At 51.0% G+C, this 12662-nt stretch overlaps 1 protein-coding gene across 1 annotated transcript in view; it reads right to left on the bottom strand.

The window, feature by feature from the left end:
• The window catches only part of cdc25b (cell division cycle 25B), a 52453-nt gene extending 48244 nt beyond the window's left edge, over positions 1 to 4209 (bottom strand). The window contains exons 1-2 of the mRNA XM_070866815.1: positions 3661 to 4209; positions 383 to 459 (exon numbers count right to left, since the gene is read on the bottom strand). Of these exons, the coding sequence (XP_070722916.1) occupies positions 383 to 459; positions 3661 to 3911 (328 nt within the window). The 5' untranslated portion in view covers positions 3912 to 4209. The remainder of the gene's footprint in view (positions 1 to 382; positions 460 to 3660) is intronic.
• Positions 4210 to 12662: the final 8453 nt, after the last annotated feature.

Below are 12662 nucleotides of genomic sequence, written 5' to 3'. Positions count from 1 at the left end.
CATGACCTGCAGGGAGCTGGAGAATCTGGACTTTTTTTTTGGCGCGAAAAACGGGCGTCCAGGTCGTGATTGCGCCATTCTAGGCACGGCTCGAAACTTGGGCCCATAGAAACTTGCCATCTTTTACAAGATAATCAACTTGAACAAAATGAAAAAACTTAGAGCAAACCAGCCAGATTGAGACAAGTAATCCTGTTTCTCACTATTCCACACCCACATCCCGACTCAATTTGGAAACTTTTAATTACTGATTATACAAAGCCAGAGGCCTTCCATTTGCGAGTTGCAACATATTTTAAGCTGTCTGAACATAAAATCAAAGACTGAACTACAAGCAGAAAAAGCAGTTATACTAGGTTGTAGTGCTTGCTTTAGTACTAACCTGCATCAGAATCAGATGAGAGCGTCTTAAGCAGCAACGGGGTCCCATTTGGCCTTCGTTTCGGTGTATCACAATTACTAAGTTAGAGGGGGGGGGAAAAGTTAGCACTGAAAATGGTCAATAAATAGCTTAAAGGGGATGGGGGAAAAAAAAAACAGGAACAGAAATAAGTTTGGTTGGACTCTGCTTCATCAATTTTCACTTCAACTGAACATTATAATTGAAGTCATTTCAAAATGCTCAGTTGAGATTTAAAATTTAAATGATTAGATTTACAAGCACACTTTGTGCACAAATACACCAACTCATTTTCAGAGACACCATTTCCAAAATAATTGCACTAATATAGTTTACCACATTCCGCAGTGTTCCCCACCACCACAGATCTCCCCTTCCCCCTCCCCACCCCATACAGATTCCCCCCTCCCCAAACAGATCTCTCCCCCGCCCTCCCCACCCCAAAGATCTCACCCCCCTCCGCCGCATTCCTCACCCCACAGATCTCCCCCCTCCCCCACCCTACTGCATGCTCCCCCCTCCGCATTCCCCCCCCCCCCCGCATTCCCCACCCCACAGATCTCCCCTCCCGCATCTCCCCCCTACCCCTGCATTCCCCACCCCACAGATCTAACCTCCCACCCACGCATTCCCCACCCCACATCTCCCCCCCCCCCCCCCCCGCATTCCCCACCCCACAGATCTAACCTCCCACCCACGCATTCCCCACCCCACATCTCCCCCCCCCCCCGCATTCCCCACCCCACAGATCTCCCCCCTCCCCCTGCATTCCCCAGCCCGCATCTCCCCTCTACCCCTGCATTCCCCACCCCCCCGCATTCCCCACCCCACAGATCTCACTCCCCACATCTCCCCCCCCGCATTCCCCACCCCACAGATCTCCCCCCTACCCCTGCATTCCCCACCCCACAGATCTCCTCCCCCCCTGCATTCCCCACCCCACAGATCTCACTCCCCACATCTCCCCCCCCCTCATTCCCCACCCCACAGATCTCCTCCCCCCCTGCATTCCCCACCCCACAGATCTCCTCCCCCCCCCTGCATATCTCCCCCCTACCCCTGCATTCCCCACCCCACAGATCCCCCCCCCCCGGCAATCCCCACCCCATAGATTCCCCCCCACCCCCCGCATTCTCCACCCAACAGATCGCCCCCCCCACCCACCCCGAATTACCCACCCCACAGATCTCTCTTCCCCCCAACCCCTGCATTCCCCACCCCACAGATCTCTCTTCCCCCCAACCCCTGCATTCCCCACCCCACAGATCTCTCCCCACCCCACAGATCTCTCTTCTTCCCCCCCCGATCTCTCTTCACCCCCCCCCCATTCCCCACCCCACAGATCTCTCTTCTCCCCCCCCATTCCCCACCCCACAGATCTCTCTTCCACCCCCCCATTCCCCACCCCACAGATCTCTCTTCTCCCCCCCCATTCCCCACCCCACAGATCTCTCTTCTCCCCCCCATAGATCTCTCTTCCCCCCCCCATTCCCCACCCCACAGATCTCTCCCCACCCCCCCGCATTCCCCACCCCACATATCTTTCCCCTCCGCCCCCCCTTCCCCCACAGATCTCTCCCCTCCTTCCCCCCGCCCCCCCAGATCTCTTCTCTCCCCCCCCTTCCCCCACAGATCTCTTCCCCCCCGCCCCCCCAGATCTCTTCCCCCCCCTTCCCCACAGATCTCTTCCCCCGCCCCCCGTTCCCCACAGATCTCTTCCCCCCCCGCCCCCACAGATCTCTTCCCCTCCTTCCCCACAGATCTCTTCCTCCCCCCTCCGGCCCCCCATTCCCCACAGATCTCTTCCCCCCCCCCCCCTTCCCCACAGATCTCTTCCTCCCCCTCCCCCACAGATCTCTTCCTCCCCCACAGATCTCTTTCCCCCCCGCCTTCCCCACAGATGTTTTCCCCCCCCTTCCCCACAGATCTCTTCCCCCCCCCACCCCCACAGATCTCTTCTCCTTCCCCACAGATCTCTTCCCCTTCCCCACAGATCTCTTCACCCCCTTCCCCACAGATCTCTTCACCCCCCCACAGATCTCTTCCCCCCCACCCCCCTTCCCCGCAGATCCCTTCCCCCAGATCTCTTCCCCCCCACCCCCCTTCCCCACAGATCTCTTCCCCCCCCCTTCCCCACAGATCTCTTCCCCCCCCCTTCCCCACAGATCTCTTCCCCCCCCCTTCCCCACAGATCTCTTCCCCCCCCTTCCCCGCAGATCCCTTCCCCCCCTTCCCCACAGATCTCTTCCCCCCTTCCCCACAGATCTCTTCCCCCCCCCTTCCCCACAGATCTCTTCCCCCCCCCCCCTTCCCCACAGATCTCTTCCCCCCCCCATTCCCCACAGATCTCTTCTCCCCCCCTTCCCCACAGATCTCTTCTCCCCCCCCCCCTTCCCCACAGATCTCTTCTCCCCCCCCCTTCCCCACAGATCTCTTCTCCCCCCCCCCTTCCCCACAGATCTCTTCTCCCCCCCCCCCTCCCCACAGATCTCTTCTCCCCCTCCCTTCCCCACAGATCTCTTCTCCCCCCCCCTTCCCCACAGATCTCTTCCCCCCCCCCTTCCCCACAGATCTCTTCACTACCCCTTCCCCACAGATCTCTTCACTACCCCTTCCCCACAGATCTCTTCACTACCCCTTCCCCACAGATCTCTTCACTACCCCTTCCCCACAGATCTCTTCACTACCCCTTCCCCACAGATCTCTTCACTACCCCTTCCCCACCATTGCATTCCCCAGAAATCTCCCCGCCCTTCAGATCTCTCCCCTTCACCACCCACCCCATCCTGATCTCCCCTCTCCACAGATCACCCCACCACCATTCCCCAGATCTCCTCTCCCCCTCCCACCATTCCCCACATCTACCACCCCCACTACTCCCCAGATCTTCCCCAGTTCTCCCCCCCAAACAACCACCATTCCCCGAGTTCCCCCCCTCCCCAACCATCATTCCCCACAGTTCTCCCTCCCCCTTTCCAACCATCATTCCCCCACAGCTCCCCTCCCCCCCAAACAACCACCATTCCCCCCCACCACCCCATTCCCCACACAGTTCTCCCCCCCCCAACCATCATTCCCCACAGTTCTCCCTCCCCCTTTCAAACCATCATTCCCCCACAGCTCCCCTCCCCCCCAAACAACCACCATTCCCCCCCACCACCCCATTCCCCACACAGTTCTCTCCCCCCCCCCATTCCTCACAACCCCATTCCATTCCCCACACAGTTCTCACCCACCCACCCCATTCCCCACACAGTTACCTGCCCAGGCCCGTCAGGTTGACCATGTTGAGCGCCAGGTTGGTGACGGGAGACAGCACGGGGGGACAGCAGGAGGCGGTGGTGGTGGAGAAGGAGGAGGAGGAGGAGAAGAGCGCTTTGCACGAGCGGCCCCGGTGCAAGGCGGCGCTGCCGCCGAGCAGGAGCGGGGGCAGGGACGGCGGGGCGGCCGGCTGCGGGCGGGGCCTGGGATTGGGCCGGGTACTGGGACTGGCGCCCGCCGCTCCGCTCATCGCGCCTTTCAGATTGTGGTGAAGGGGGGGGGGGTGGGGGGTAATTAAATAAAAACTAGTCACAAAAAGAGAGGCAGTGATGAAAGGAACGGCGGCGGCTGACAGGTGAAGAATCTGAAGGACGGGCCCGCCGGCTTCTCTCTGTCTTGGAGCGAGTGGTGGAGCCGTGGGGTGAGGCTCCAGCTCAGGCGGCCTGCGCGCCGCTCTCCCGCCGCTCCATGGTTACCGGGCCGCAGGCTCCGAGCCGCCGCCGCTCGCGCCGCCGCCTTTATTTCGAAAAATAACACTCGCGCCTCGCCCCGCCCCGGGCGGCGTCACGTGTGGTCACCGAGGAGCCCGGGGGGGGGGGGGCGGCGGTGCTGGGGGAAGCGGCCAATCGCAGCCTTCACGCAAAAAGAGGCTTGGCGAGAGTCCAGGCAAGCCTCACCAATAGCAACCGGTCTTTTTCCACCGGCTTGGCAGCCCGCTGAGTTTCGACCAATAGCGGCGCTTTTTACAATTTCTTTTTCCAAGCGCTTTCTGGAAGGGGCAGCTCGGGTTGTACCATGAGCGAGGAAAAGGGGAGAGTGTTCTTTTTTTTCCCCCTAAAACAGATTTATTTTTATTCCAGTGTAGAACCAAATTACTTTTTGATATTTACATATTTTGTTCCTTTTTTTATCTAGTAATTTTTTTTTCTTTTAAGTATTTTCTCATATAGTAAATAATATTGAAAGGAGAACACCCCTCTTCTCCCCAAAGAATGTAGCCTTCGGTTTTTTGTATCTTGTTTCTCGCGGGAAACAGCTGAGCTGGGGATTTTAAACTGTTGCTGTTCAGTGCAATGCTGAAGTGTCACTTGGGAATATTTTTGCAGCTTGCTTTGTTTTGCAGCAGGGTTGGACTTTCAGAGACTTGTCTTTGCAAAAGTATTTAAAAAAACATTTTTGGCCAGGTCTATTTGGCGGGAAAAGGAAAAGGGTCAGAGAGGGCGCAGGGGAGGACACAGTGAGAGGTGGTCACACTTTCATTCATTCATTCATTCGCATCAATGAGAGCTGGAGTTCTTGACTTAACAGAGCGTGACAGGCAGAGACCACGAACAAACTTGAGCCCCAAACCACCCACAAACAAAAGTATGCCCCCATCCCCCCCAGTAACTAAAGGCATGCATGTGCTTGGCTTTTTTCAGAGCTTGATATGCAGTGCTGTAGAGAATGCAGTGTTGAATGCAAAAAAAAGTATTTAATTCTTCCTCTAATCAGATTGCAGTTTTAAACCTACTGTTAAAAAATGTAATCTAGTCTTCTTGCACTATTTAAACACTTTTCAACATATTGTAGAAACATAGAAAATAGGTGCAGGCTAGGCCATTCGGCCCTTTGAGCCTGCACCACCATTCAATATGATCATCGCTGATCATGCAACTTCAGTACCCCATGCCTGCTTTCTCTCCATACCCCTTGATCCCTTTAGCCGTAAGGGCCACACCCAACTCCCCTTTGTAACTATTAGCCTTTACTTTAAAAGCATTTATATATTTTTGAAACTGCAATTTTTTTTGTTTCCTTTGCTACATCTGATTTTAAAAATCTGGAATAAAACAGAAGTAATATTTTTATATTAATTCATTTTATTTGAAGCACTTTGAGCACTCTGTAACTCACTACATTAATGTCTATTTCTATCTCCAGCTTTTTAGAAAAATGGTTAACAAAACACATTTTAGTAAAGTTCTGATGAGGATGATCTCCGTCCTAAATATTAATCTGTCCTTTCACTTTCGGATGGCAACAGATCAATTAAAATTGACGCTAAGAGAGTGAGATTATTTATAGATTGCTATAACCGAGAGCTGACAGAGGTGATGGACCGAATAGCCTTTTGTGACCTATTGTGTAATTTTTACTGTATCACTACAGTTTATAGAAAGCATTCCTCTTAAGTGCCCCTAACATCTGAATGCATGAAGTCATATTATAATTATCAATCATAAAAGGTTTGACCAAAATGCCAGAGTGCATAGGAAGCCACAATCATAAATAAAAGAAAGAGTTGCATTTCTATAGCGCCTTTCAAGACCACCGGATGTACCAAAGCGCTTAACAGCCAATGAAGTACATTTAAAAGTCTAGTCTCTGTTGCAATGTAGAAAATGATTTAGGAAAAAAATCTAAGAAAGATGTTTAAAAAAAAGGTTTACAAAATTCTATAACCTGAGATGAGATGTCTCCCATTACCAAACATTCAGGCCAGTGAAGAAGGATATACTGTTTCAGCACTGAGGACAGACTGCAACTTGAAAGAGTGTAACTTGTCTGACAATCCATTAAATTTCAGGAATGTTGTTCTCCAGGGATCATAAAAAGGAAGAGAGAACCATTTATCAATTAGCAGCTGATTCCTGGTCCCTTCCAAACATGTAATGTAGTTTGCAGATGCTTAACAAACAAGGGTCCTTCAGCAAACAAACAAACAGCAAGGAATTTCACTTCAATTTGTGACCTTTGATTTTTTTTTAAACTAAAATTACTTACTGGCATTTTACAGAACATCAATTTTCGCTTTCCTCCTTTAAGATGCTTCTTAAAACTGATCTCTTTGACAAAAGAAAGCCTTGCATTTATAAAGCACCTTTCACAACCACTGGATGTCCCAAAGCACTTTACAGTCAATGAAGTACCTTTGGAGTGTAGTCACTGTTGTAATGTAGGAAACGTAGCAGCCAATTTGTGCAAGATCCCACAAACAGCAATGTGATAATGACCAGATAATCTGTGTTTTTGTTATGTTGATTGCTGGATAAATATTGACGGCAAGCTTAGTCAATCTTGTAATGTAGGAAATGCAACAGCACTGTCAGACGTGCTGTCTTTCGGATGAAATGTTAAACGGAGGCCCCGTCTGCTCTCACAGATGGGACATAAAAGATCCCATGGCACTATTTTGAAAAGCAGGGGAGTTATGTCCGGTGCCCTAGCAAGTATTTATCCCTCAATCAACATAACGAAAACAGATTATCTGGTCATTGTCACATTGCTGTTTGTGGGAGTTTGCTGTGCAAATCGGCTGCCGTATTTCCTACATTACAACACTTCAAAAAGTACTTCATTGGCTAAGATGCTATATAAATGCAGGGTTATAGGGTTGGAGGGGGTTACAGAGGTAGTGAGGGACGAGGCCATGGAGGCACTTGAACACAAGGATGAGAATTTTAAAATCGCGGTGTTGCCGGACTGGGAGCCAATGTAGACCACACGCAATTGGTCTTCTTGCATCATTTGGATGTGAGTGACGTGTGTTGAGAATGCCTGTCCCGCCCCAAGATGCTACACGCCAGTCATAGAGCGGGGAAACTGGCGCCGGAGCAACCATGTGACCAGGGAGAGCAGTGGGATGGAGGAGGCGATCGAGAGTGGGGCAAGCAGTGGGGTGGGGTGGAGGAAGCAGATATAGGACATGGTTGCATAGTGGTTATGTTACTGGATTAGTAATCCCAAGGTCTGGACTAATGGTCCCGAGACAGGAGTTCAAATCCTACTTCGGCAGCTGGGGAATTTAAAGTGAATCAATTAAGTAAAATTCAGAAATTAAAAAAACAGAATCAGTAATGGTGACCATGAAACTACCAGACTGTTGTAAAAACCCATCTGGTTCACTAATGTCCATTTGGGGAAGGAAATCTGCCATCCTTACATGGTCTGGGCCTATATGTGACTCCAGAACCACAGCAATGTGGTTGACTCTTAACTGCCCTCTGAAATGGCCCAGCAAGGCATTCGGCTGTATTGAAGTAAGTGGCTCACCGCCACCATTTCAAGGGCAATAAATGCTGGCCATGCCAGTGACGTCCACATCCCATGAATTAATTCTGGCTTCACCTTACTGACCTTCTCAGTCGCAAACTCCAGCGGTCCCTTTAAAGGCCACTGGTTTGGCCGTCTGAGAAAACTGACTGCAGCAGCCATGGTCTGGCACCTACCCATTTTGGGAATGCGCCTGAACTAGACGTTAGGCCTCCGATCCCCGAGTCAGATGATCGTGGGTTCAAGTCCCACTCCAGAGACTTGAGTACAAAAACTACGCTGACACTCCAGCGCAGTACTAAGAGAGCACTGCACTGTCAGAGGTGCCGTCTTTCAATAAGATGGATGTTAAACTGAGGTTTATACATTTATGATTTAGACGAAGGAATTGAATGTAATATCTTCAAGTTTGCAGATGACACTAAGTTGGGTGGCAGTGTGAGCTGTGAGGAGGATGCTAAGAGGCTGCAGGACGACTTGGACAGGTTAGGTGAATGGACAAATGCATGGCAGATGCAGTATAATGTAGATAAATGTGAGGTTGTTCACTGTGGTGGAAAAAACAGGAAGGCAGAATATTATCTGAATGGTGACAGATTAGAAAAAGAGGAGGTGCAACGAGACCTGGGTGTCATGGTATATCAGTCATTGAAAGTTAGCATGCAGGTACAGCAGGCGATGAAGAAGGCAAATGGCATGTTGGCCTTCATAGCAAGAGGATTTGAGTATAGGAGCAGGGAGGTCTTACTGCAATTGTACAGGGCCTTGGTGAGGCCACACCTTGAATATTGTGTACAGTTTTGGTCTCCTAATCTGAGGAAGGACATCTTTGCTATTGAGGGAGAAACATAGAAACATGTTCCCGATGTTGGGGAAGTCCAGAACCAGGGGTCACAGTCTAAGGATAAGGGGTAAGCCATTTAGGACCAAGATAAGGAGAAACTTCTTCACTGAGAGAATTGTGAACCTGTGGAATTCTCTCCCGCAGAAAGTTGTTGAGGCCAGTTCATTAGATATATTCAAAATGGAGTTAGATGTGGCCCTTACGGCTAAAGGAATCAAGGGGTATGGAGAGAAAACAGGAATGGGGTACTGAAGTTGCATGATCAGCCATCACGATATTGAATGGTGGTGCAGGTTCGAAAGGCCGAATGGCCTACTCCTGCACCTATTTTCCATGTTTCTATGTCCCATCTGCTCTCTTGGGCGGATGTAAAAGATCCCACGGCACTATTTCGAAGAAGAGCGGGGGAGTTCACTCCTGATGTCCTAGAAAATATTTGTCCTTCAGCTAACACCTGAAACAGATGATCGGGTTATCATCACGTGGCTGTTTGTGGCATCTTGCTGTGCACAGATTGGCTGCCACTTTTCCTGCATTACAGCAGTGACTACACTTCTAAAAGTATTTCATTGGTTGTCATCATAGGCAGTCCCTCGAAATCGAGGAAGACTTGCTTCCACTCTAAAAGTGAGTTCTCAGGTGACTGAACAGTCCAATACGGGAATTACAGTCCCTGTCACAGGTGGGACAGACAGTGGTTGAAGGAAGGGGTGGGTGGGGAGTCTGGTTTGCCGCACGCTCTTTCCACTGCCTGCGCTTGTTTTCTGCATGCTCTCTGCGACGAAACTCGAGGTGCTCAGCGCCCTCCCGGATGCTCTTCCTCCACTTAGGGCGGTATTTGGCCAGGGATTCCCAGGTGTCGGTGGGGATGTTGGATTTTATCAAGGAGGCTTTGAGGGTATCCTTGAAATGTTTCCTCTGCCCACCTGGGGCTCACATGCCGTGTAGGAGTTCCGAGTAGAGCGCTTGCTTTGGGAGCCTCGTGTCATAGTACCATGCTATAATTCTAAAAGCAAAATACTGCGGATGATGGAAATCTGACAGCAAAGCAAAAACTGCTGGAAATCTCAGCGGGTCAGGCAGGATCTGTGGAGAAAGAAATGTTTCAGGTCGAGGACTTTTCATCAGAACTGGAAGATGGGGGTGAAATCGGACATGCGCTGGGACGTAAAACAGGCGCTGGCAAATCGGCGGCTTGTCACACCGCCCGCCGGGTGTGTCGTGTAACGGCTGGAAAATGCCATTCTGCTTGTTTTATGTCCCGCCAGCCCGCACCCCTGCCCCCCTCAGGTCCAATTTCACCCTCCCCCTGTTAGCCCCAACGTTACATGTTGACGACCTTTCATCAGAACTGACACCTTTCCTGGATTACAAACATACCATTCAATACCATTTCAGCAAACAACCAGGCTACACGGCTTTCCACCCCCTTCAGGCCCTCAACAGCGTCAGGGATTTCTGCGTGGGAAGGTCGCTGAGGTTTGTTGCTTTGCAATCCACAGCATTGAAGCACTGACCACACTCGACCAGCTCCGTTGGGCGGGCCACATTGTCCACATGCCCGACGCAAGATTCCCAAAGCAAGCGGTCTATTCGGAACTCCTACACGGCAAGCGAGCCCCAGGTGGGCAGAGGAAACGTTTCAAGGACACCCTCAAAGTCTCCTTGATAAAGTGCAACATCCCCACCGGAACCTGGGAATCCCTGGCCAAAGACCGCCTTAAGTGGAGGAAGTGCATCCAGGAGGGCGCTGAGCTCTTCGAGTCTCGTCGCCGAGAGCATGCAGAAAACAAGTGCAGGCAGCGGAAGGAGCGTGCGGCAAACCAGACTCCCCACCCACCCTTTCCCTTAACTACTGTCTGTCCAACCTGTGACAGAGACTGTAATTCCCGTATTGGACTGTTCAGCCACCTGAGAACTGACTGTTAGAGTGGAAGCAAGTCTTCCTCGATTTCGAGGGCCTGCCTATGATGATGATTTCCAATGAAACGGTGAGAACACGACCTAGCTCTCCACCGAGAACAATCGGGATTTAACGTATTCACACCGTCCATTCACACACGGTCTGCTGCACTCCTCCGGTGTCCCGGTCTTCTCTATCTCTATTGAGATGCAGACGACAACCAAGCTGAGCTTTAATCACATTATGATTGGATTTGAAAAAAAGATTCACACCTCAGGAAGAGAGAAAGAAAAAAAACAGAACGTGCCGGCAAACACTCAGCCGGTCAGGCAGCATCTGTGGAGCGAGAGAAAGAGAGATAGAGAGAGACGGAGTTAATGGCCCAGAAATTCCTCTCGATGACTTCCCGCGGGCAAAGCACAGTAGAATAGAAATAAAATGCGCACTTACCTTAAGCAGCGAGGCCCGCTCGAGATCGCAGTCCACAGGCCTCTCGTAACTGCGCGTCACAGCGTGTTCACATCTGGACGTGCGCAGGAGCCACGTGGGCCTGGACACCCAATCACAGGTTACAAATCTCCTATTACAATGAATGAGAAAAACCCCAAAACACACAAACACTACATAAAACATTTTAAAAACATTTCACACATTTAATAGAAATTAAAGGTGTTATACATGTTTTTTAATGAAAAAAAATTACCTGAGTGGGCAGGGTTTTAACATAAATATGTTTTTTAAAAATTTTATCTTAATCATGTTTACACCTGTAAAGGTAGGCTGTGTGCCTGCTTCTATCAGGTGCAAGATTTTTGAGGACATTTGCTGGGCAAGATATAGGTAAATCCCGCAATCTTGCCCGTACAAATGTCCTCGCCCCCAAGATGTGGATCATCTGTCAAGCTCCAGCGCATGCGCATTGCGTGCTGAAAACCGGCTTTTCCGATGCCTTCCCGGGTCCGCAAAACTTCGTACGGACCCGGGACGTCGGAATTTCTACCCCAATGTTTCAGGTCGGCGACCTTTCGTTGCACCACAGGAAACGATGGCCTGGAAATCGGATCAGGTCACACCTGATAAACAAGCACTGAAGGGTCCAATGCGGAGAGAGTGCGCGCTCAGTCCGTGCTGGGTATGTGCCGCATGCCTTCCCATCCCCTCCAGAACCCTCCTCCCACTGACTGCCGGGGTCCAATCCCACGGGCGCTCCCGGCTGTGGCCTCCTGCCGCCAAATTCAGGCTCCGGCCTTTTACTGGATCTGGCCAGGTTCGGGCGGGACTCTCGGATCTTTTACGTTAATGAGGGACCCGGGCCCCCTCGTCCCCGGGGAGTGTGATTAGTTTGGGATTGCTGGGCCAATAGGCCTCTTTCTGCGCGGTAAACCTGGTTCAAAAGATGGTACGTGTGTGAAATCTTATTTCTCAAGTTGGGAACCAAGGGATTATGGGGAAAGTGGAGTTGAAGTAGAAGATCAGCCATGATCTTATTGAATGGCGGAACAGGCTCGAGGGGTCGTGCTGCTCCTAATTCCCATATTCTTAAACAACCTATCGGGGTGAGAAATTTGCCTCCTTTGCGCTTCCCGTTTGCCCCTCGGGGCGCTACCGGCTCTGCAATCGTGCGTGGTGAGAGTACCGACGATCGCGAAATTGTCCTGCAGGTTAGCGGCAGCAGTGAACCTTAACGCCACGTTCATCCGGTGCACAGCGCCCCCAGTAGCTCTTCGGTTCCGCCCCCTGCAGCTTCGCCGAGCATCAACACCGGCAGCTGCAGGAGGCGTTATGAGGTAGCCGGAAGCTTGGGGAGCTGTATTTAAAGGGATTGTCGTGAGGTAGGATAAAAAAATGTATGCAGTCCGCCGGGCACTTTTAAAAATACTTTTCCTCTGCTGCGATTGGTCAGCCCTGCGCTCTGTTGTGTAAGGGGAACTTGGGGTGTGGGTTCGAATCCACACTCCCCTGAGGTTCTGCATGTGCGGTTTATGAGGATGAGTGAGTAATGAGGCACCAGACACAGTGGGTAAGAGTGAAAAATGGCTAATGTTGTTTATTTAGAATAGTAAACACCAAGATAGAGGGCATAGGAAGAGGTCGTAAATAACAGTAATGGCACAATCTCACTCAACAACATGAAAAATTCTCGCAACAGGGAAGGGGAAGATAAGAGGTTGAAACATTCCACCCACTCCCACTTCCTCCCTTCTTACCAATTCCTATCC

The sequence above is a fragment of the Pristiophorus japonicus genome, chromosome 2 (genome assembly GCF_044704955.1).
Source record: "Pristiophorus japonicus isolate sPriJap1 chromosome 2, sPriJap1.hap1, whole genome shotgun sequence".
In the NCBI taxonomy this organism is placed as follows: Eukaryota; Metazoa; Chordata; class Chondrichthyes; family Pristiophoridae; genus Pristiophorus; species Pristiophorus japonicus.
This window is presented reverse-complemented; position numbering and strand designations above follow the sequence as displayed.